General features: G+C 37.6%; 1 protein-coding gene across 2 annotated transcripts in view; it reads right to left on the bottom strand.

The window, feature by feature from the left end:
* Positions 1 to 2854: 2854 nt before the first annotated feature.
* The window catches only part of CYP7B1 (cytochrome P450 family 7 subfamily B member 1), a 226974-nt gene continuing 204671 nt past the window's right edge, over positions 2855 to 25157 (bottom strand). The window contains exons 3-6 of one of the 2 annotated variants that reach the window (XM_019665377.1): positions 23782 to 24366; positions 23096 to 23302; positions 12875 to 13050; positions 2855 to 5340 (exon numbers count right to left, since the gene is read on the bottom strand). In XM_019665377.1, coding sequence (XP_019520922.1) covers positions 5053 to 5340; positions 12875 to 13050; positions 23096 to 23302; positions 23782 to 24366 — 1256 coding nt within the window. In that variant the 3' untranslated portion in view covers positions 2855 to 5052. Of the gene's footprint in view, positions 5341 to 9074; positions 12772 to 12874; positions 13051 to 23095; positions 23303 to 23781; positions 24367 to 25157 lie in introns of those variants that run through there. The other variant, XM_019665379.1, reaches the window with a different exon arrangement.

Here is a 25157-nt window from a genome sequence, read left to right as displayed (position 1 = left end):
ATTGTAAATAAAATAGATTTACACATCACTTGTCTCAACTAAAACCTTTTAAAGACAATTTGCTTCCTCATAAATCCACATATCTACCATTTTAAAATCAAAAGATAATATTAAACAAATGATTCAGGACAACAGTTTTTATAATATACAGCATTCCTCTGCCTAAAAAATATTTTTAAACATAAGTTTTGCCAAATTATCTTTTTAAAATTATGTAGAGTTTTATATGAATTAAATTAGTTCAAGAAGGTATTATAAACAGAATAAACACTTAAGCTAAAAAGTTCAAATATCAGTGATCACTGATTTAGACTAATACATAAAATAATAACTGCTTTAGAGAAATACTAGAGTTTTATGTGATTGCTCATTATAATTTAAAATAATGCTACAGGGAATGTAATCTTGGCTTGCTAACTTTTTCTTAATTGAGTATGTGAATATGAATACCTAATAATGCAGTTCAAGTAAATAATAGTTTACAACATGGGATAATTTAATAGGTTAAAGCAGTGCACATTCTACGGGCATATAATTTTAGTTGCATAATTACTGACATTATTTTATACTAACATCAAACCTAGATAATTTTTAGCTTTGATCTTCGAAATTAGTTTTACGATTTCACTGTTACATTTGAAGACGCTTATAAGAGCAGGTACCCAAATTATTTTTTATGAGAAGATAAAACATATAATCATGCAAATTTTGAGCAGCGAAGCTCCTTTGCCTTAGATTCGTGACCCAAAACTTAATAATAAAATGGAGAAATACATTCAAGTGTGGCAGGAAAGCCAAAACGAGGAAGATAAAAGTTCCCATGTGGGTTGCTTATCAGCATGCCTTATTTAGTGATAAATAGCTTTTTTCTTAATACCCTCGGAGTGTTTGGCTTTTGCTACCTGAATGCTTCATTACCGTTGGTCATTGATATGAAACAGCATTATTAGTTATTCATTTCCTTTAATTTGAAACTTAGGGGAGACTGTATAAGTGAAAATATTTTTTTTTTTATGATACATAAAATACAGTTTTTAAAAAATTCTGGAGCCTCAATGACGGTATTTGGTTTTGGTTATTTTTCCCATATAATCATATAAATCATATAAACATACAAACATATACCTGAAATATATGTTTTATTGTGTGTAATTATGCACATAGTAATTTTTCATTACAGAACATTACTTTGGAATGAATGATGGAATGTTAGTTAGAACTAGAGATACGTCAGAATTCTAGAATAGCTTTAAAGAAATAAATTTATTACTTGTAACTACATTTATAATAAACTAGCTGTGTATGTGCTGCTTTCCCTAATACATTTTGTGTTCTTGAGGAAGGGTAATCCAATGCATAACATCATATGTAGAAGACAGGAAATGATCAATTAATGTTTAGTCAAATAAATGAATAATGAATTAACTAATGACAAAAAGTTATTCCCTTTTACAAATACAGAAGAACAGTTTTTAAAAGGCACAACATTGTTTAAGTATCTCCTTTACAACTTTATGTTTACATACTGCATTATACTTTTCAAAATAAGTTCACACATCTTAACTGTGTTTAATCCTCATAATGAACCTTGGTGTTGAATAGGCCTTATTATTTTTATTTTTGCACATAAGGAAATGGACGCACTGAGATGCAAAGTGAATTGCTGATGATAAACCAGTTATGTCACAGCAAGAATGCATGTATTTTAACTTATTTCACCATGACATTTTTTTTCTATTCATAAATACACTGCAATTACTAGATTTCAGCCTGTCATAAGATTCTGTTGTTTTGATTCTACTATCCATGGCTTTTGTATATTTTCTCAATCATTTTATTTGTTACTTTCTATTCTAAATTCCCATCTCCTTCTAATTATAAATTAAGCAGAAAGTACAATGGAATAATCTCCTGTGTTCTCTCTGCTGTAACATCACAAAAGTGTATTACTAAGATGAATTTAAGAATCTGGAGGTTTCCACTTCAGGCAGACTAGATGTCCTGGTATAAAGTGAATGGGCTACGCTTTGTGGAAGGCAGGAAATAAAGCACAGGGCCCAAGTTGGGCATGCGTGTGTGTGTGTGTGTGTGTGTGTGTGTGTGTGTGTGTTTGTACTGTGCATGCATGTGTGTGTACAGTACAGGGGTTGAGGACAAGCTTTGCAGTAGCCTACGGTAGAGGGTGGCTGGGCACAGCAGTTGGAGGATAAGCAGGGGTAGTTTTAGGATTGGCTTTGGCCTCTCCCTCAAATTGACTGTCCCATTGACACAGTTTCCTGGATAAACAGATCATTAAAACACAGTGAGTGCACATTATGGTACACTATGCAGCAGTTAGAGCAATAGATTAAATATATGAGGTCTGACAATTAAGTTTGCAAACTTGTTGCAACAATGTTGCTAACCTTTTTTGGTATCAGAGAAATTATTCATCATGAATTTGTACACACTGGACAAACAGTTAACCAAGGTTACTATTTGGAAGTGTTCAAAAGGCTGCATGAAAAAGTTAGATGACCTGAACTTTTTGCCAACAATTCATGGCTCTTGTATCACGACAATGCACCAGCTCACACGGCACTGTCTGTGAGAGAGTTTTTAGCCAGTAAACAAATAACTGCATTGGAACACCCTCCCTACTCATTTAATCTGACCCCCAATGACTTCTTTCTTTACCCAAAGGTAAAGGAAATATTGAAAGCAAGACATTTTGATGACATTCAGGACATCAAGAGTAATACGATGACAGCTCTGATGGCCATTCCAGAAAGAGTTCCAAAGTTGCTTTGAAGGGTGGATGAGGCGCTGGTGTCGGTGCATAGCTTCCCAAGGGGAGTACTTGGAAGGTGACCGTAGTGATATTCAGCAATGAGGTATGTAGCACTTTTTCTAGAATGAACTCATGAATGTAATTGTCTGACCTCGTATATAAAGCAATATGGATATATCATTAAAAACATAGAGCTTTGTAAGAAAATTAAGAAGCATCAGATTTATAGAAAATACAATTATGTAAATTTAAAAAATGCACCCAAGATAATAATATATGATTTATAAAAAGATAAACATCAAACACTTTAGAATGTTTGCCTACAATGGGGAGGAGTATGAGTGAGGGTTAGGGATAAAATAGAATAAATAAATAAAGCCAGAGGGGCCTTGTTTGTATAATTATGTACCATAAACTACAGGGTGTAAGGAGTATGATTACTCAATCCTATGAACCAGAGATTAAAATAAAAAGAAGGAAGAAACAAACTCAGTGGATGAGTTAAAGAGCCAATTACTTGTAGATACAGAGAAGAAACTAGAAGAGAGGTCTAAAGAGATGACTTAGAATGTACATTAGAAATATAAAATATGGGGAGAAAAGGTCAAACAACATGGAGTATAATAAAGCAAGAGGATCTAATACAGAGCCTGAGAGAGGTAATGTTTAAAGAGAGAACGGCTGAGAACATTCCATACTTCATGAAAAACACACATTCTCAGACTCAAGTATCACAAGCATGACAAATAGAAACTTAGAACATGGAAGACAAAGAGAACATGTTAAAGCTGTCAGAAAGAAGAGGCAGGCCACCTATTGAATAATTAAACTGACTGAAGGCTAGCCTCTTGATCATAACAATGAAAGCCTTAGGAACATGCAATAGCTTCGAAGTCCTGTGAGGAAATAACTCTCGACCTAGATGTGTGCACCTAGTGATACTATGTTTCCAGACCGAGGGCCAACATGAAAACATCGTCAGCCAAGCAAAAACAGAGTTTAGCCCAGCAGACCTTCTCTAAGGAATGTTGAGAGCATGGACTTCAGGAAGGAGAAAATAAATGCTAGCAAATCTATGTACTTATTAAGTATGGTAAGTATTTTATAATGTTATTTTTAAAATCAATTTCCTTTTTAAAACAATAGCGCATTTCTGAAATATCAGAAGTTCCAACTAGGGCAGCATGAATTACCTGGGTTTCATCACCTGCTTTGCCTGTTTATATAGAATGAAATAATTTATCTCAGATGCCAATCACTTGGTAATCTGATATCAGAAATCTCTGAATCATGGACACAACACTGCACTGTGGCTTATGAAATTATACTTAATAATTATACCTAATAATTATACAATGTTATAATTCAGAGTAATACAAATAAACTCCAAATCCAAAAGGTGAGGTGTTAAGAACAAATACTGCTAGCTGGTTGCTCAGTTTATATAAAGAAAAGCATTTAGGAAAGACTTAATTGCAATACTGGCATCACCCTTATAGTTTACACTAAAGCCAAATGCTACAATCAATTCTGGAGTGATTTCAACATTTGCTTCTACAATAAACGTAATACTTATATCTAGGGCAACTGCTGAATATGTACTAGGTTTTGTGTGTTCTTATATATTAAATCTTATCAGTATCTAACTTGAACCCGAGTGGTCTTATAGAACAAGAAATTGTGTTCTATTGAGTCATAGTACACAAAGTAATAAAGAGCATTTATGGATGATTAAATATTGAAGTGAAGTTGAAGTATTTAATCTACTGCAAAACTCATTTAATGCAAACACACCCTGGCAATACAGATATTATTAATATTATATGTGAAGGGAACATTTTCATCCTGTCTATCTCACAGAAATGTAATTTCCCTCTTCTCTGAGAATTTGGAAGTTGTTAGAATGCGTCCATTTCCAGTAGTGCATAAAGTATGTATTTACATATTAGAGAAGAATTTGAGTGACTTTAAAAAAAATCCCACAGTGTCAAATCTATTACCGTCTATTTACTATGACAGGTGAAGATAATAGGTAGAAACTTAAAAAAGCTATTTTAAGTTTATTATTATGTTGATTTTCATGTCCATTTTCATGCCCCCATTCTGTTTTATTTTCTGCTGGGGTTTGTGACCAAGTACAAACTGGGCTGATCTCAGATAAAATAAAAATTGGCACTTTTTAAACAAGCAAAGCAAAGCAATTACATTTGCAGAAGTTAAAATCAAAACTGAGCTGAGGACATTTAGGTTAGTCTTGATAGATTTCTTTCTTTTTAGCTTCTTTAGGATTTGACTTTGTATCTAAATAAAACATCAGAATCTGGGTACTCAATACCAAATAAGAAGCGGTTTTTGTCTAGTTGTATAGGTTTATCGTCCACTATCTCTAAATCAAAATAAGTTAAAAGTATAATCAACAACTGCTTTATTTCAATAAGTGCCAAAAATCGGCCTGGGCATTTGCTGGCTCCCAATCCAAAGGGCAGTAGATAAAACTTCAGCTTTTTCCCGCTTTTGAAAAAGGTGGTTTTCTTCTTACCATTTTCTACAAAACGGTCAAATCTAAACTCCTGTGAAGAAGAAACAGAGAGTGTTAAAGTGAAAAACTTACATGAAATCGTTTGAGTCTAGCTCCACAGACTTGTCAGCTCCTCCTGCCTGTCTCAAAAGGTCCCTTCAGTCCAACAAACACCAGAAAGTAAAACTTGACTAAGCGCAGATCATGTATGAACTATCAAAAAACTCAAATGTCACTACGAAATGATTCCTCCCATATCAAAGTGAAATCCAAACACCTCTGCGACTTTTCTTTCCAATTTACATTTCTCTCCTAGGCTGAGTTCTCTAAGTAGAGAGGCAGTATATCTATTTTTGTTCCCTAAGATGGGTCCTCACTTGTGGGCACTTGATAGGCCAATGCTGGGGAGAAGGTAAGGGGCCCTGCCCTGCCACCAGATATTTTACTATGGAATAATGAGTAGGAGCTGCCTAACGGAGGATTCTCCACTAGGCTTTTTTTCTATTCCTTCCCAGTCAGCTACCCATGGATGAGAACTATGAGCTTAGGATTCAGTGCTTATATTTGGATTAAATAGATATAAAATAACAAAATTCACATAAAGCACAAGAGAGGAGCTAAGCCACAAAATCGGTCTTGCTTGTTTTTGATGTTGTGCTGACTTTCTTCTATGACAGTTATTGAGCTCTCTTTGGGTTAACTCTAGGGTGGCAGGAGTTTCTGATATATTTTCATAAATAAGTTCTATTACTTGTTATAGAAAATGACAGCACTGGTTCATCTAGGGTGTCTGGCCCACCATCTTAATTTACTGTCACTTGAGTTTCCAAGAGGAGACTGAGTGACCTTATTTCAGCCCATGGTGAATTAAGCCATTGATTAAATTAATACACGTGGCAGGCATGAAAACGACCAAGTATTTCCTGTACTCGGTGCTCATTAGCATTAGGCCTGCTCAGCACACAACTTTGATACGAACTACATGAAGTCAAAGGTAAAGAAGTAGATCAGATCAAAAGCATTTTAGGTTACAGAGAAAACCCTATAATACGTGGCGAGATTCTGAATCCACTACAAACGATCTAATTTTCTCACTCAATGCCAGTGTTCATGTCAGCAAAATCATGTCTTTTAAAAGTACTGGGGTTATCGCCATTTACGTGCGATACTTATTTTGACAAATACTCAAGCTTAGAAAACACACTTGGGGTAGCTGCCTGTCCTCTCCAACTTGCAAAGTTGATGCAATCATAATGGCAAAATTAGTCTGCATTAGAACACAAGTGTATTTTTCCACAGACAGTTCTGGGATGTATCTGAATAGGATCTAACCAGCATAAAACTAAAAACACCTGTTCGTCCCTGTAGTAATGAATAAGGGCTCTCTTTGTTGACATACACTTTGTTCCTAGAGGTAGAGTTAGAATATGGTACTTGTTTCTGGTGACCTTTGTCTATTAATGTGACCCAGCCTGCTTCCCTGAGTTCAATATTCCTGCTTCCTCCAACTCACTGACTAATCTGAGAAGAGCACACTCCCCAAAAGCTCCGGGCCTAGGCCAAATCAGTTTAAGTCAATTTTGCCATGAAATGATTTGTTAGACGTGGTCTCCCTGGAGCTCCATTGTTTAAGCCAGAACATACAAAAGGAAAACTTAGCCTGGGTTATGACTTCATAATGTCCTGGTTTCCTAAGAGAAGCCAGAAACGGTCATGGCTTTCCTGTTCTTCTTTGAGAGAGAATGTGTGGCCCTCTGAGAGGCCATAGTCATAACACACATAATGCTCTCACACCTCTGTGACCTGAAGAGTTAGTGTTTACATTCAGTCCCCTCAAATTTCTGGTCAATCAGCAATGCCACTCCTCTAGTTTTCCATCACATTATTCAATGTCCTCATAATAAACATCTTAGGAATTCCTATTTAGTTGGTTATATTATGAAATAAGAAGAGAAGAGGCCAACTTCTTTTGCTCAGTGACAATCATCGAAGTTCAAGGGCACACAGGTCTATAAATATATTTTTGGGTGGAAATTTATTTCCAGTTTGTTTTCCATTGCCAGGGCATGGAGCACCAGAGCAGAAATCTATTAGAAAGGGCATATGGCAGCTGCTAGGGACATAGCCTGGTTTTAGACAAAAAGAAAAGAGGGTATAATAGTCTCACCCCTGAGATTTTGGGGTCACAGTGACAAAGAACAAAGAGTTAGGAAGTTCAAGATGAACACAATCATTTGGAACAAGTTAAACACAGGACTCATCAGGTTGACTTAAATCCTTTGCAGTAACCATAATAGCTCGGTGCTTCTTAACTAAAGAGAGTCAATTAAATGCAATATTACTAAGTGGATGAGAAGAGAGAAATCGTAAGAGAAAGGGTGAGACGCTGACATTCCGCACTGCTCCTCTAATGATTGTTGTGTTTGACTCCTCATCATCTTTCTTCTGCATAAGGTTTGTCTAGGCCCCAATGGTGGTAATCACATTGCTCGTGGTAATCACATTAGGACAGGGTGTGTGAACCAGTTTCGTCAGTGCTACAGCGGGGAAGTCTGGGCGGACATCTGGGAGAAGTTCTCTTCTTGTGAAGGAAGAAAAACAAACAGCAAAAAAGGTTCATCCCCCTTTTTCCTCTGGACCTCGTTATTTGTGAATATGATGCCTCCAAATGTCTCAGCTTTCTTGCCACCAGGCTGAAGACAGAGCTAACCCACAGGAGATAGCAGAACCAGGAAATCCCTGGAGATCGGAGTTGACACACTGTCTTATTTATCTCTGTGTTTTTAAAGCATCCAAGAGAGTGCTGTGCACATAGTAGAGGGTCCATGTATGTTTGTCGAATTAATGAATAAATACATGACAATAAAGTATATTTTAAAAGCAATCTTCAAGCTTTTGAAGAAAACAGATATTGAATGAGTAAATAAACATGTAGAGAATGAAGAGTAGATGAATATTCAGTGTTTACAAAAGGAAAATGGTATAATATTTAGCACTAGAAATCAAGACTGGATAGATGATTCAATTTTCTGGATAGAGAAGAATTTTTGGTATAAGTGACTGAGGAACATTGCATAACAACCTAATTTGTGTTCTCCAAATATTATGTTTAGTTCAGTTCAACAGATTTTTTTTAAAAAGTATGCAAAGCACTGAAGTTAGAAAGGCGTACAACATGGTCTTGTTGAGGTAGGTGACATACAGTATGATCAGGTCTTGTATTCACTCATCATTTGGGCATAGGAATCTAGATTAGACAAAAGGTGTGACTTCCTAGACATAAAAGCTGTCAGTGTTTTGGATGGATGACTGAGGGGCTGCACTGTTGACCCTGGTTTACAGTCAGTCCTCCTGGGAGCAAGATGACAGATGACAGAAGTTCCTTTTTATCTCCATGACTTGGGTTCCAAAGAGTGGACGGCTGTAGCCAGCTTGTACTAACCAGCTCACAAGAGTGAGCATATCTCTTCTCAACTCCATGTTTAGGGTCTTCGTGGTGGTAACATGCAGTCAGTCAGGGCGGGGATATTTATATCATGAAAACTGACAAAACCAGGCTTTTCAGAGTGCTGGTTTACCAGCGGGTTCCACCATAGTAAGTATGAAAAGCCAGTTTACTGGTATGGCAGAAATCCTCCCATCATGAAACATCTGGATATGAGAACACAGCCATGTGATAAGGCCAACACCCTAAACTATATGCTCTTAAGGAAAAGCCCTCTGTTTTCACTTCTTTGTCACCCATTATGCCCATGAAAATGCTTTTTGGATAGCAAGATGTTCAGTATACATTTGTTTCCTTGAAGTATACTGGGGGTGCAATACAGACAAAAATTTATTTAGAGTATTTTTTCATTTGTCATGAGTATATTCTAAGAACAGTGGCAATAATCAAAATAATGTTGCTACAACAATTTTTATAGTGATTTAGAATTTTTTTCAAGGGCTTTCATATTCATTTATTGCTTTATAATCCCTATACCTCTGAGAAGTAGGGAGGGTAGGCTTCCATGAAGTCAAATACAGCCTTTCAAGTTCAGAACTTTAGTGGGTACTCTGATGGCTTTGTTATAACTTTGCTGTTTCCCTACTTTTGGAGGCTACTTGGTTATGATAATGTGTTACCATCTTAAATGATTGCCGTTTCTTCCGTGTGGACCTCCCCAGACCTCCCTTTATACCTCGGCCCCTCTAGCCATAGAAAAAACACCCAGTAGATTTGGTCTTTTCCAGAGCTCCAGTTTTGTATTTTGGCAAAAAAGAAATCATCACCATTTACTGATTCTTTGAGAGTCAGGAGTGGAATCCTGGATGGTAATAGATATAAATTTGAGGAAGCCTTCAGAAAATGTTAAAAAGCTTTCCATTCTTAGGTAATTTATCTAGACTGTCTCGGACAGCGTTTAGACTGATAAAGCTAGAGGAAGAAAGTATCGGGAAGAGGTGTTTCCTTTGCTCTCTCTCATTGTTTTACAATTTACTTGCCAATTTGTTTTCCCACACAGGCAGGAGCTGCCCGACCAACTACATTACACTAAACTAAGCAACCAATATTCAGGAAAATAATTCCTAATACGGAGATTACATGTTGGTGGTAGCTTACAGACCCAGTTGTGTCCCCCAAGCACTTTTAGTTTAGCCCACATTGTGTTTTAAGCTGTATTTTTCCAAACATTAAAAAATTCCAAGCAATGCCCAGAAATCTGTTTTCTGAGTTAAAACCAAAAGAACAAAAAACACAACTGGGCCATACCAGGTCTATATGCTTGTCAGAGCTGAGGACTAGTTCAGAAATCGCCCAAGTTTTGCCGTAGCTCTCACCACTCCTGCTAGCACTGCTCTATTTATACACAAGCCACTTCATCTATTTGACGTAGTCAGGCCCAGGACATATGTGAATGTGCAATATCTGTGGTGACTTAAAATTTTATCTGGAGTGTATTTTCACTTTCAGTACAATCATCCACCCCAGCACCTCCTTATCTAGTCACCTGCTATGGACAACCTCCTGTGTGCTCGGCACCGAGGAGGCAGAGGACGCTGTGACAGGGCATTCCCCTTCTGAGCTTACAGCAGATGGGAGCACAGACAAGTCAACAAAAGTAATTGCAAAATGCCACGTGGTCCGCACCATCATAAAACAAACAGAAGGTACACACAGGCCATAGAGGGGACGGCGGTACCTTCTCTGAGGAACAAAGTGAGAATCAGGGACACGGTCAAAAAAGAGGTGACTCAGGGTGATTCTTGTGGGTAACCTGTAACCCCATGAGGGGACAAGGAGGGACATTCAGGAATAGAGAGATGAGTGAAGGAAGCCCATGTCCTTTTTTGGGAATGTAATATTCCACAGTGTCTTCGTTCTGAACATCCTGAAAGCATGCCTCGTTGGGATGAGAGAAGCTGTGTTCTGCTAAGGCTATTTAGTCTCTAGGGGCCCCGGGAATCACTATACTGACATCTGGAGATAATCTTCCTCAAGTTTTTGACCCAACAGCTATTGCCTGTTTTTTTACATCTAAGACTTGGTGTTCCCATGCAAGATCTGTAGATGTCAAAAGACAGGAAGTGGGGAATATGAACCTCGGATGAGATTCATCTGAGTTCAGGGATCTGAGTGACAAATGGCCAAGGACAGACTTTGCTTCTTTACTGCCAGTGCATGGTTGTATTTGGATGGGCATCTATAGTATCTTACTGCTACCTTAAATTGTTAAAAACAAAAGGAATCAGTCTATATGCCTGACAGTGGTAAATGCTCAGTAAATGTTTATAGAATGAATGATTACACAGGACCTTACCAAATCATGTAAAAATGGTTCTGAACTATAATTAGCATTCCACAACTAATTTCAAGACAACAATACCGTGGCAAAAAATTAGCTAGTTAATTTTACCATTAGTCGGGTGCAACTGGGTAATGTTAGGTCTAGGAACTAACAGAGAGTGCTCATCAACTTAACTCAGAGCTTAAGTTAGACTCAGTACTCACAATATGGCGATTTTGTTCTTCTCCAGATTTGGTATGAGGCAAACCTTTCTGATTCCTCTTAAGATTGGTCAATTTATTAGGTACAGTTTGGGCACTGCTATTTAGTATTGTACAGAAATACTAGAATATAAATATATATCAGCATATGTTCAATATTTAACTTTGATTTTTAAGTTCCTGAAAGTCTAACTCACGGTCTTTTCCATCATGGGGGCAGGGTCACGGGTGGGTGACAGGAGGAACCCAAAGAACAGTACCATAAAAACACCAGTGATTTGGCAAACATGTATTGAGTATCGGTTGATAACTTTCATATTGATTTTACTATTGTGACATGAATAGTAAACTTAATGACTAGTGGAATAATCATGTAATAAAAATAATGTTAATTAAATTAAAAACTTGTAATTAGAAACAAAACTAAAAATTTAAAAATATTTTTCAAATATTAGTTACTTATTTTGCCCTACTGATTAACTATCTACTTATGTATAAAAATTTTGATATTTACCAATGTGGAAATAAATCTTCTTGTCTGCAAAACGTTCATTTCTCACTAAGACCCTACTTCTGACTTGCTATCATCATTCATTTAGTGCCTTTTCTGACATACATAGAAACCATAAGTACATTCTCCCCTCACCTAAAAAATTTTGCTTTGCTGATGAAATCAATACAAATTATCTCACTGTATTTGAAGTCTGTCCTCTTATTGGTTTCCAAAATTCAACAATATTCTTATCCAGCCTGGCTGCAAGACCTCTCACTGAGAAACTGGGTTTGAAAGTGATTCAGCTTTTGAACTGCTCAAAAAGAGCATGGAAGTTTTGCTTTGAAAAATGGCATTTTATATACAAAACCCACTGCAGCAACAGCATTACTTCATGAGAAACACAGGCAGACTATGACTGCATTCAATTTGCATGCAGGTGGCGAACCTCTGAAATGGTATTAAGAGATGAGCCAGGGTAGATTAATTTCCAGTCTTTGATATTCATTAACTCCAGCTTTGGAAAAAAATACAAGGAGATGACACAATTACCCTCAAAGCCTCACTTGTGAGCAGCAGCTTTACAATCTCAAGTTCATAATGCCATCCTAATTGATCAAGAAGGGGCACATATCTTTAGTAAGAGGTGAAAAAGTATACGGGCTTAACTACAGCTATGATGGTATTTGACTTTGGGATATCAACCCCATTCTGGAAACACTTAGCAAAATATTCATCATTATTTGTTTTCTAAGCTATCTGTCAATAGCTTGCCTTCTATGGTTTTCAATAATTCTCTGCCAAGAGAAACCTAATTTTGGCCTAAAGGTAATCATGGCCAAGGTACAATGTCCATTTCATTTGAAGAACCTAGCATTGAGTCTCATCATTTGTGTTTCTACTTGTAGGTCACAAAAATTTCAAAAGGGAGATCCTTAGTAAACAGGAAAATTTTCCCATTGGAAGGAAAAATTGAAGCCACGAAGCTGTCTCAATCTCATCTGGAAAAAGGCAGCAGAAAGAAGAGACAGAAAGAGATGATGAGGGAAAGGAATGTGCTTGCAGTATCTAAGAAGTAGCAATGACCAGCTTAACGTTGTTTACCTCCGGAGCTTCAAAGACTTCGGGGTCATGGTGTAAGAGCGGAGGAAAGATGGCTAACAGGTCTCCCTTGCGCAGAAGGTAGTCCCCAGTCTCTGAAGGTAGAGTCAAATCCTCTTCAACAAAACGAATGATGCTTGAAAATGAGCTCAGGCGTAAAGCTTCGAGAATGGTGCTCTCTGAAGGAAACAAGCAACAGTTTCTTAGAATATGATTGCTCCCGAGGAATGCCCACCATTTGCCATTCAAGCTTATCACCAATATTTCTGATTGAAAAGGAAACCCTTTCCTAATCAGATCCACTGAGCACCAAGATGGAGCCTATGGTGGCTTTGCATGGCCAGAGAAAAGAGGGGGTGGGTGAGACAGTGCTGGCCTGGCCTCAACATAGCTTGGGGCCATTTCACAGACAGGAGGTAACAACAGTGCAGTGATTGGGCAGACAGTCATTAATTAGGGTTTTTGCAGGAAGGAATGGTTTGCCAGAGAGCAGTGCTGTGTTATGGGTATACCCATTGCAAATTAAAACCGTCTCCCAGTTCAAGTCCCTTGGAAACCGCTATACCTTTAACACCAGGCTCAGGAATTTCATAACCATTTAGGCAGTTAATAGTAAAGTAATTGTAGTAGTACTTTCTGAGACAGCTGAACACTTAATTTCTTTTATGCGAGCAGTAAATAAAATGTGAGTCAGCATTTGCTGGAAAAAATTTAAAGGGAAACTACTTTTACAGGAATCAGAAGAAAACCCTATTTCCCTCAGCATCCAGTGAAAATAACAGCCACCATCGTAGCCTGGAAGATTCCAGAAGCTGAAGTGTCCTTGCTTTCCCAGTGGCCTTCACCTTTTGCTCCTAGCACGACAGATTTTATGGCTAATTTCCGGCAATTTATCCTGGCAGTTTGAGGAGGAATTCCTTCGGGAATAATATGCATAATTTGCATAAATCATTCTGATAGCATGCAGCTCCTGTCTAGGTCTGCATCTCTGCCTTCATAATCAAAACTGACTATGTTTTCACCAGCGTGAATGGGTCCTAGAATATAAAGCTTGATTCTTTCTAATCAGCAATGTGAAAAAGAGCTCCAAATTGAGCGTTTTTCCCCCTTTGCATGGTAACAAATGGTTGTGTGTATGGCTTGCAATGTAGAATCTCAATCTCTCTCTCTCTCTCTCTCTCTCTCTCCCACACACACACACACACACACACACACACACACACACACACACACACACCCAGTTTCCTAATGTTCAGCAAAGCTCTGAAACACAGGTACCCAATTATTAGATTTACAGAGGCAGACTGGTTAGTGAGGGCTTGCATCAGCCAAAAAAATAAAAATGCTATTTCACTAACATTTAAATCTATGCACAGCTTGCATGGCAATGTCAACTAGCTTTGGGTGCTTCTCCCAGGAGGTTCTTCCCTAAGCATGCATTTGTCTAAAGAAATGAGGCTGCGGCCACCTCTGTGAGGTCAATGTGGTGATTCAACGTGACGTACAGTGAGGCCATGCATATTCTTTTGGACTGCCTTCGTTATTATAATCAGGCAGAGTCAAATTGGTTTGGTGGTGATAAGGCCAGAAAAGAACTTTGGTTTTGGAACATGGACTCTACGGCAGATCGCCACCAGGCACCTGACACGACGGATTTTAGCTGGCAGGACACCAGAGACCAACATTTCTACGGTGCAAAGCAAGGGCCAGCTTCTGCGTACTGCTGCTGGCTCTGTTGGGTCAACAGCAGCACAGCATCATTTTAGCTTGTGGTGTGAAATAGTAGCTGACATATGTAGCAGTGCGGTTCACCCAACAAGACCAGTATGGTTCACCCAACAAGTCCAGTAGGGGTATGGGAAGAAGAAATACAAAAGCAAAATAATTGTGGGGTGGCTGCTGTGACAGGATAGGCATTTAACAGTCCAAATAACATGGTCACATCTGATTGGCTGACCTGCTCATGGGAGGCATGGCAGCTTGCGCCCACTGCAGTATCACAAATGACAATTGGACAAGCATATCTTATGCAGAAGTTAATCACAATAATGGAGCACAAAGTGTGGCTTAGCGGTCAGATCGTAAATGACAAATCTGCTTTACCTTCCAGTACCAGTTATGTGTAAAAGACGAGGTTGGCTCTCACTCGGGGCGATCATGCCGATAATCATTAGATGGCAAAAGTAATGAGCTGCATTATTATTAACAATGGAGAGTGGAGTGGGGCTGCTGTGGCTCTGCGTTGCCACATACAGACACAAAAGCCAGCAGCTTTTCCATCAGCCCCGTAAGAATGCAGGCAGAGCTATATGTTGAGAAGAATGACAACTGCACAATTAAAAAAAAAACCAAAAAACACTGCAGCTTCTACTTGTAGTTGTCATAGTTGGGCAGACACCAGCCAGTGCCACTGACAGGCCAGCTGGGCCCTGGGAGGACTTCCATGCTGCACCAGGAGGTACAGTAAATTATCCTGCATGGTACAGCAACATCTGTTTCTGTGCTAGTGCCGAACAAACAAGGCAATTTAAAACATACCAAGGGATAACCGAGCAACAATTGAACATGACCCTCATTTTTTCCCCCCTTCTCACACACAAGGTGCTAAACTTCCTTGTGCCAGCATTCCACCAAAGAGAGGCCAGGTTGGTATTTGATAAGGTGTTGTCAGAGAGATTTTAACATATTTCCAAAATGGAAAGAAAAAGCGTATAGTATTGTTATTCTTAGAATCTTCCTTCCCCCTTCTATCTTTATGTCTTTTATGCCAAAGCTAGCACTCAGTTCTCAATTCGCTCTAGAATTAAAAAAAAAACCAAACTTTCCATATACTTATAAATATTCAGTCTTTAAACCTAATTTGCTATACTTAGTTCACATGCCTTCAAGCATTTGTCTTCCAATTTCCACTGAATAAATGCGTACTAATGAGAACTAGAGCAAGCTGCTGAGGCAAAGCTGGGTGACTTGGGTCTGGCCTGCCACCAGCTTGTGATAGGCGGGCAAATTGAGTTAAAATGAAAAGTCTTGTCAGCTGAAATTCAACATGGTAGCCAAACAGCAAGCTGTCAATCATTCCAGCCCAAACAAGGGACTGCAGGTAATAAAAGGTCATTGTGATCATTAGTGCACTTGGCTTTCACATGCAAGTTAATTTTAATTAAACATGATCTCTATCTGTAAATGTTTTATAAAACTTATTGTGCCTAATGGATTGTTAATTTATACTAACGTTTAGCAGGTAATAGGACCCTCTACTTATTAAATGCACTGCCGAAAAATGGCTATCAAGAATGCAAATATTTGGGGGATAATTTACACCAGGCACTGCAGGTGCCAATTGCAATGGTGATTAAGATAAGGCTGCCTGTGCTTTATTAAGAACTGAGCTTTACTGACCAGTATTACAGGAGGCACGTTAACGTGGATCACCGAATCCCCACAACCAGTTGCCAATTCAGAGCCTGCATTCTCTTCTTCACCTGGCTAGGGAAGATCTGTTTCTCTTCAGGCTATAAACATATTCGGATTCACTATCCGTTGTAAGCAAAAAAGCTGGGCAGTGTGCTGAGCTAAGATGCTTTACAAGGTAACTGTGAAGGAAAAGGGCAAATGAAAGGAAATGCTGGTAGAAAATGGCACACACACTTTCTCCTTTGCCCTCAGATCTCAATTCTGGCTCGAGTAATTGACAGATGAGTCTCATTTGCAGATTTAAAGCACCGAAGCAGTGTAGGACTATCAATAATGCATGTTACAATGCAAACACAAATAAGCACATCCAAATTTCTGCCTCACACTTAGGCCATGTCTGTGGATGTGGAATGAATGTACTGTGACATGGCCAGGCTGTTAATTTGGGTCATCTTAATGATTGGTGCAGACTGTCATACTATCTGATTAGCCATGGTGATCAGTGGATGGCAGCGATGGCTGGGGTGAAATGAACAGCCAGGCCCCGCCGCAGTCCGCTGGGGCTGAACACTTGGGCGGTCTTAGGGAGACGGTAGATAAGGAAGGGGGAGAGGGGGACCTGGAGGCAGTGTGCTCTAGAGGGTGTGAAGGAATGGAGTGAGGGTCCAGATGTGTGCACGTTTTTACATAACTGCCCTCAAGACAGATGAGAATGTAAATCTGAAACTGTAATGATCAGATACTTTGAAGGAAAATAATTTTTGGCTAAACAATTGTATATTTTAAGTAAAGTTAAAAATAAATGTGAATTGGGACAGATGCCTACTTTCTGCATTGCAGACATGCCTGTGGGTGACTGCTAAAATATAGAAATATAGGTTCAATATTCATATAGTCAATAAACGTTTCTTCAGGTATGACTCTGCTGAGGACACTGGACCACTGGTCCTGATGGAAAAAGAGACCACAGCGTATGGATTTGGCCTTCATGGACACTGCAGTCTAGGTAGTTCAACGTTGGAAGGTACATATGTACAGGAATGCTGCCCAAGACCCTAGTGAAGATGTACAATTTCTGATTGGATAACTCCAATGATTCAGAAAGTTCATTTTAGCAGCAAGTTACTTTTTGTACTGAGCTGAAGTTTTCCTCCGTTTAATATCTACCTTCTAGAAAACACAAAGGCAAAAACAAATTTCTAATTCCTCTTCCACAGAACAGCCCTTTACAAATATTGAAAGACAACTATCGTGTCATTTTTAAATTATATGTCACAGATGATGTGCCCTGTAGTCTTCTGACATCCTGAATGAATTCAATTAGTCAGTGTGCCCCTAAAATGTGGCAGAACTAATTGTGCCACTTCAGGTGGAAAAGTAGAGAGGGACTGCTTTCTCTGCCCTAGATACCATACTTCTATTAATGTTTTATTGGAAGCAGATAAGCAACAGATTTTTGAAATAATACCACTGACTTGTCTTAAGCTTTCTGATATCCCAGAGGTTATCAGCACCAGCTGTCCATTAGAATTGCCTGAGATGGTTAAATAATAATAATAATAATAATAAATAATAATAATAAATGCTCCATCCCAGACCAATGGAATAAGAACCACTGCATTAACTAAAACCTTTAAATTAGTAATCTTGGTTTTAAATCTTGGTTTTATGTTAGAATCATCGGGGGTGTTTTTCAAGCCATCAGCCTGCACTTCAGGCCGATGAAATCAGAACCCCGGTGGGTGGGACCAGGTATGAGTATTTTCTGAAGCTCCCCAGATGACCCCAGTGAAGAATTCAGGCTGAGAACCGTGGCTGTAAACCCCTTTCTACTCAGCGGTACATTTCCGCATCCTATTCTTCTGCAGTTGATTTTTAGACCTAAGTACAATAATCTGCATGCCTTCATGAAGTTTCCTTTTCAATCTTTTCAACTCCTGCTTCCAGCGTTCATTCTATTATCTACCCCCTCAGCTTTGTGTTGAGCTGAAAATTTGATAAACATCCAAAGCAGTGTTCTTCACTTTTTAACCAATGTTCCCTTATGTATAAACATCTCACTATCTAACTTCTGGTGTACTCCTTTATGGAAGATGACACTCTCCCCAGCTCCAGCTAGAAGGTTCTAGCATGATGCAGAATTTATACCTCCTGTATATACACACTGGAAGAGAGGATTTTTGTTAAACTTTACTATTGTTGTCTAAATTATGTATACTCCTAATTTGTCAAACACACAATTGTTTTATAATATAAAATGAGCTTTTTCAAAATAACACCCACAACTGTGCCAAATATACCACACAAAGATGTTAATGAGAGGGGAACTGTGTGTGTCAGGCGTATATGGGAACTCTATTATCTTTGAGACTTTTCCATAAATCTAAAACTATTCTAAAATGAAAAGTTTATTTTTACTTACAAAAAAAACACTCACAAAATTCTGATGTGAACTTCTAGCCCCAACCTCATGCTCAAACCCAACTACATTTGAGAATTAGTGATACAAAAAATAGTGGTCAAGGTCTCTGGTACATCTTTAGAGCATTTTCCCCTGAGGTGACAGTGTCTACGGGTTTGCACTGAAGTCAGACAGGCCTGGCATCAATTTCTGGCTCTGCCACTATCTAGTTGTATGATGTGGGGTGGTTAACTAATCGTTCTGAACCTTGTTACCCAATACTTCAATGAAGATAATAAGACTTGACGATTAAATAAGCTATTACATGTCAAGCAGGTAGCACAGTGCCTGCCCCATAGTAAAATAACCATTATCAATACTGTCATTCTTAATGTCTCATCCTGAAATGAAAAACACAGTTACCTCTATCATCATCTAGCCAACATTTTCAGATCTTGTCCATATGCATATCATGGCTGGCTTTGTTAAATCGAGATACAAAGAATCCCTCTCCCCTCTCAGTTTGGACAATGAAAAAGGACTCTAATGATTCTGGTATCAGACAGGTCTGAGGGAAAAAGCCTGTGTGTGGACAGAAAACCCAAGTTAAAGTCCAGCTCTCTCCTATACCTTATGACCTTAGGCAAGTTATTTAACACCCTGAGAATTTTCTCATCTGTAAAAATAATGACAAAACAATAGTTGCCCTAGTCCCCCAGTATCCTGGAGAAGACCACATGAAACAATTAAAGTCCATAAAATTGCTTTGAACTATTGAAATCATTAATAGGTTTAATATGAACTATATTTAATAATCATTATTATTTGTTATTAAAGAATTTTTTTCCAACTAATCATTCCTTTCTGTTAAAAATGGGCTTAGAAGTCTTCTATGGAATTTAGCTGGAGAATAACTCTAAGCTCTTAATTCTAGAGTTACTATAATATACGATCTGCTCTGTCTAAAAAGTATTACAAATTTTGCAGAGCCCTAGTTTTATAGCACCTCCTTTAATCCCTCACTTGGACCATGGGTGCAACTTTTCTCATTTTCAGGATATGTAACTGAGCAAAATTGGGTGCCTGCAATTCACCTGAGCGGCTCCGGAGTTATAATCCACTTTGCCGTATGGTCTTCTTACTTAGAGTACAGTTGCTCTTTCTATGTGTGCTACTCAGGAAGAGTCCTCTTGTGGGGCAAGGTAGACTTGAATTTGATACCAGTTTGCTTCACAAATACTTGAAAATGAAGAAAACAATAAACATTGTAGGGATGGCGTTGAAGTTAAATATCATTTTGGTGGTAACAACAGATAACATTTATTGAACCCATCCATTTTATTAAGCTATTTACATATATTTTTTTGTGTAAATCTTGAAGTAAGAAGTAGGACTCAAGACTATGAGCTTTCCATTTATTAAAATTTCAATTCTGAGATTTTCCTCTCCTTGGGTTACCTCTTACTTTTCTCTCAGAGTTTTTCAAACTTCTATTCTATCAACAACCCTTCCTACTGAGATTTAGGCCTCAAGTAACAGTTATCTAAACCTCACTGTATTTATTAACTTATTTATAAGTTAAATTTAACTGTAGACACATTTACTAAATTGATATAACATTTTAGTGAGGTCAAGATAAGCAGAATCCTTGTACGTTACATGAATATACAAAAACATAAAGTTGTGTTTTTCTTTAAAAGAAAAGGGTAGAATGGTTTTAAAGAAAGATTTTTGAGAGCGTTGGATAAAAGCATAAATCCATTACAAGCTCTTACAACAGATGATTGCTTCGGGCTTGATATTTGAAAGCCCAATCTACGTTACACATTTTAACTTCTGATGACACTAAGTGTGTATTGATGTGGGAGGAAATGGGATACATTCGAGGCCTGAAGGATTGAGCCAGGAATCAATAAGATATGCCCAGTGACTTGCACCATACATGCCCCATTGGGCTCTGTCTTCTGTGATCACTCTAACCAAGAGAAATCATTTTTGTTCAGGAATAAGACACCCTTTTCTACGGCATTCTAACTTTCCTTTTCAACCTTGCTGGATAATAAATGTATGCTGACATGCAATATCTCTCTCTCTAAAAAAAAATCTCCTTTCCCTTTGCTGTACTAATAACAAAATTCTCCAACCTGGTTAAAAAAAAATGCAGTATTCATTTCATCCTTGTGATCTTTTTTCTTATAATAATAAAAATTCAAGATATCTCTTTAAAAAGAAATTGTACTTAGAATACACAGAACCCTTTTTCTTAAGGAGATGAGAAGAGGAAAAACATATACTCACACCACGTGATACACTGTAAATAATTAATTTTGTAAATATTGCCTTCTGTACATATAGTTCATGTACAGAAATACAGCTGAAATACAGCTGAGCAATGACTAGATGCAGAGGTTATCTGTTGTGTAACTGAGTCATATAAAAATCTGCTTCACTCTGCATAAAACAGTCTATCTCATGAAAGAAAAAATGCACACTATTTTCTAGAAGATTAACTTCTCATAATGAATGTTACCTGGCCCCTGCTGGTAACTGTGGTAGTGATGAACAGAGGTCCACCTTCTAGACAGCTGAAGGCACTGCCTTTACCCAGGTGGATTGTGGGATTGTTGATGGAGTGAGCTGTAAATTTATGAGAGCTCCAAGGATGAAAATCTCTAGCTCTAGCGATGGACTTAAATGGACCCAAATTATAACTCTGAGACTTACCATCTCTTTGGATCAAATATATTTAAACTTTGCTGCTTTAATACCACAATTTTAAAATGATCTTTTCTTTCAATAATGAAAGAAAGTGGTTGAGAGTAAACAGAGTTGATGAATTTAAACTGAATTGTTTAAGAATAATAACTGTCTAGAGAAAAAAAACCACCCCACATATTCCTGGAAGTTTATTTGCTCTACTTTCCAGTATAAGTCATCTGATTCATAAAATGCAATTGAAATTACCTGAATATATGGGAAATGCAACCTTGATCTTCACAGAACCATAAATCTCCTACCGAGAAAATACTGTGTATCTCTGTAAAAGCAGCTACCCGAAACTTTATGCAGATTTCATGCATTTGTCTCCCAATAATTCTCAAAAGAAAAACAAAATTTGTATTTTAATAACGTTGGGATTATTTTCTTTCTCCAAGCAAATATAAACTTACTTTGAAAATATATGCTAAAAACAGCAAACTACACATTTTTCCGAATTGACTGAACAAGCTAGCCAACTGCCAGTACAAGTATTGCCTCTGATGGGTTTTATCCTAACCAGTGGGAATAATCTCTTGGGCCATCCTTCTTAAGGCCAACTGGGGGTCAGCACTGATCAAGACACGTAGGGCCTTTGTGCCTAGAAGTTCCCACCAAAAAATCTGGAACATATTTAAAAGATAAAAAATTGAGGTCAACGTAGGCGAAAATACCTAAATTGTCAAAGAAGTGAAGCAACAGAGATACATAAAGACTTACTCCTCCATTTGTCCAAAGGAACTTGGAATATTGTATAATAAAGGATACCACAGGATGAAAGGTCATTACAGAAAGAACAGAGAATAATGCATTGATAATGGAACTTAACTTTGGGAATGAAAGTTCACCACATAGTGATAGTGGTCTTATCAAAACCAGTAAAGGAGAATGTAATCCATTGTTATTAAAAGCTCATGTCACTGGCATACAGAGCTATGTAGAAACAGAAAAATAACATAGTCACTCCGGACCAAAAATGTATTTAAAATAGGGACCACGGATATCTCATCAGTCAGTGAATATATTATAAAATATTGACATTTCACATGGAGTAATTTGTAGCTGTTGCTTTTTCTTTTCCTTTCTTCCCTCTCTTACTTTTTCTTCCCTTTCCCCCCAAGCGTGTTTAAATCATGAACTTCCACAGGAAATCACATGTATTACATTTTTGAGGCTCATACACTCCCCAGCTGTATAAAACATCCTTATCTCTGCATGAAAATACAGACACCATTTTAGGGTAGGATAAGTACATTTTGCATATAAGTTGTATTTCTGAAATACTTTCTTTTTCAGGCCCCAAATACCTTTCCTGTCAAGACAGAGCAGCAGTGTTTGGAAAGCATTAGCACACCAACAGATGCTCAAAATCAAATGACTTAATAGGCAGAAACTTTTTTTTTTCCAATAATTGCAAAGCTTTGGTCTAGCCTTTTGCATACCTTGCATAGTTAATTGCCTAGGCCTTAATGTTTACATGCAATGAGAGTATCTACAGCTATAAACTACATAATTTATAATTGATGTAAATGGGTGTTATTATGTCAATTAGGCAGCTGTGTCCTCCACCTCTTGGTAAACAGCTTTGAGTGATAAACTGAGTTTGCGGAGAAGTAACCTTCCTTTCTTCATAACAGATAAAAATAAATTACCTAGGTAGACCAGGCTGTCCAATTGTTCTCTGGTGAGGTGGATGGAAAATCCAGGCCCTTGCTTTTGACCTGTTGACAGCAGCAAATGGTCAATTTCGTCACGCAGCACTGCCATAGCTTCTGGGTGCCGTAGAAGGTAATACATCGCCCAGAACATAGCTGGAATAGTGTTCGCCACGGAGGCCCAGAGAAAGCCTAAATGATGTGCTGGGAGAAAATAAGTGAAAAGGAAGATTAATAGCATTTATTACACTGATTAGATTTGCAGTGTGCTAATTAAAAGATGTTAGGACACAGACCCAGCCAAGGATCAGTGCATGCTAATGAGGACCAATAGGCTTCTGAAGTCTAATTTTCTGCTTAATGAGAATAGTTTAAAATGTAATGTGTGTGTCTGGGGGTAGGGGGGTGGGGAGGTGAGGAGGTGGGGGATGAGATAAGAGGAGTAAATGCAGCTTGGTTACACTCTTTCTCATTATCACCACTAAGTATCTTGTTTTACCACCTCAGCAAAAAAAAAAAAAAAATCAATTATCACAGAGGGTTGTTTCAGAGTAAAACATTTTATCATTAGCCAATTAGAAAAGAGCATAAAAATTTTCAAGGTCGCCATTTTGCCTTTTTATTTCAAAGGTCTGATGTAAATTATTCTATTTTAGATAAGTAATCCTTCAGAAGTTTCTTACCTCCTATTTCAACGTCCTTGAATGTATAATATTTCTGCAGGATATGTTGCCTCATTTGAACAATTTCTGACCATCCCTGTATGTTAGCTAACTTTTCTGATGTCAAGCGTTTTATGAGTTTCTTCTGAATAGACTTGGTATTTCCTAGAAGCTCAATGGGTACATCTGATATTAAATGTACGAATTTGTTATCAAATTTTAAAAAATCATCTTTAAGTTCAGTAATAAGTTTCTTCCTATCAGTAGCAAGGAATTTTCCATATATGGTTGCAAATGTGGTCTCAAATACGGCCGAGGTGCAGAATGTCAACAGGTGTGTCACATCCCAATTTGTGGTTTTAAATAGGTGGGGTTCAAAAACTTCTTGTAGATTCTGCATCATGTTTTCCATCAGTATGTCCAACGATTTCCCTTGTAAAAGTTGATAGCAGTCATGAAGTTCATTGTTCAGGTCACTGATAATGTCCATTTGGATGGAAAATGCTTTCCTTAATATATTCTTAATAAACATTTTAAAGCTTAATTTGTGATTTTTCATCACGAACGGGTACTGGTAAGGATCCAGAATAAATGTTATGTACTTTCCTAAAAGAAATAAGAATATGAGCTCATTTGGTAGCAAAACAAACAGCCCATCCCCCAAATTTTATCTATTTTAATTAAAATTACAAAGATCTTAATAACTAACATCTGAAATGGTGCAAAGTTCAATAAAAATCCATTTCATGCAAAGGTCCACTACATGTTTCCTTTTAAAATGGAAGATGGTGGGAAAAACTCTAGAAGCTTGAAGTTAAAAATTCTGAAATTCTTAATGACATTTTAAAAGAGCATACTCTTCAAATTTCTATTTTAACTAAGTACCCAAATATTTAAATTACTCTTTAAATAATCCTCAGAATCCCTTGACTTAAACACTTTTCATACTTTTTCTCCAATAACACAAACAAGAAACAAACAAACAAATCAAATTGGTAAGATGCCATTCCATTACTGATTATTTACTTACACTTCATAAAGAGCTTTTTCATACTGGGTATCATCTTAGCTTTGGTGGGATACAATAATTTTAACTCAAATAAATGAAGATATGGTACGAAGTAGGTGCTCACAAATGAATGCCTAATTCAACTCTAATGACAAACCACAAATGCCAGCATTTTCATTTTGATAGATGAGAAAAGAGTGGCTCCGGGAGATTTAGTCACATGTCCAAGGTCACGTTGTGATTTGTAACTGAGATAGGATTCCAAATTAGAACCTGTCCATTCATACATTCATTCATACAGTCATTCAAAATTTACTGAGATACAGACACTTGGTTGGATCTCTTTCCTCTTGAGATATAAAGATGCAAAGAAAACATTGTATCATAT

This window comes from Hipposideros armiger, unplaced genomic scaffold (genome assembly GCF_001890085.2).
Source record: "Hipposideros armiger isolate ML-2016 unplaced genomic scaffold, ASM189008v1 scaffold_441, whole genome shotgun sequence".
NCBI classification, from domain to species: Eukaryota; Metazoa; Chordata; class Mammalia; order Chiroptera; family Hipposideridae; genus Hipposideros; species Hipposideros armiger.
This window is presented reverse-complemented; position numbering and strand designations above follow the sequence as displayed.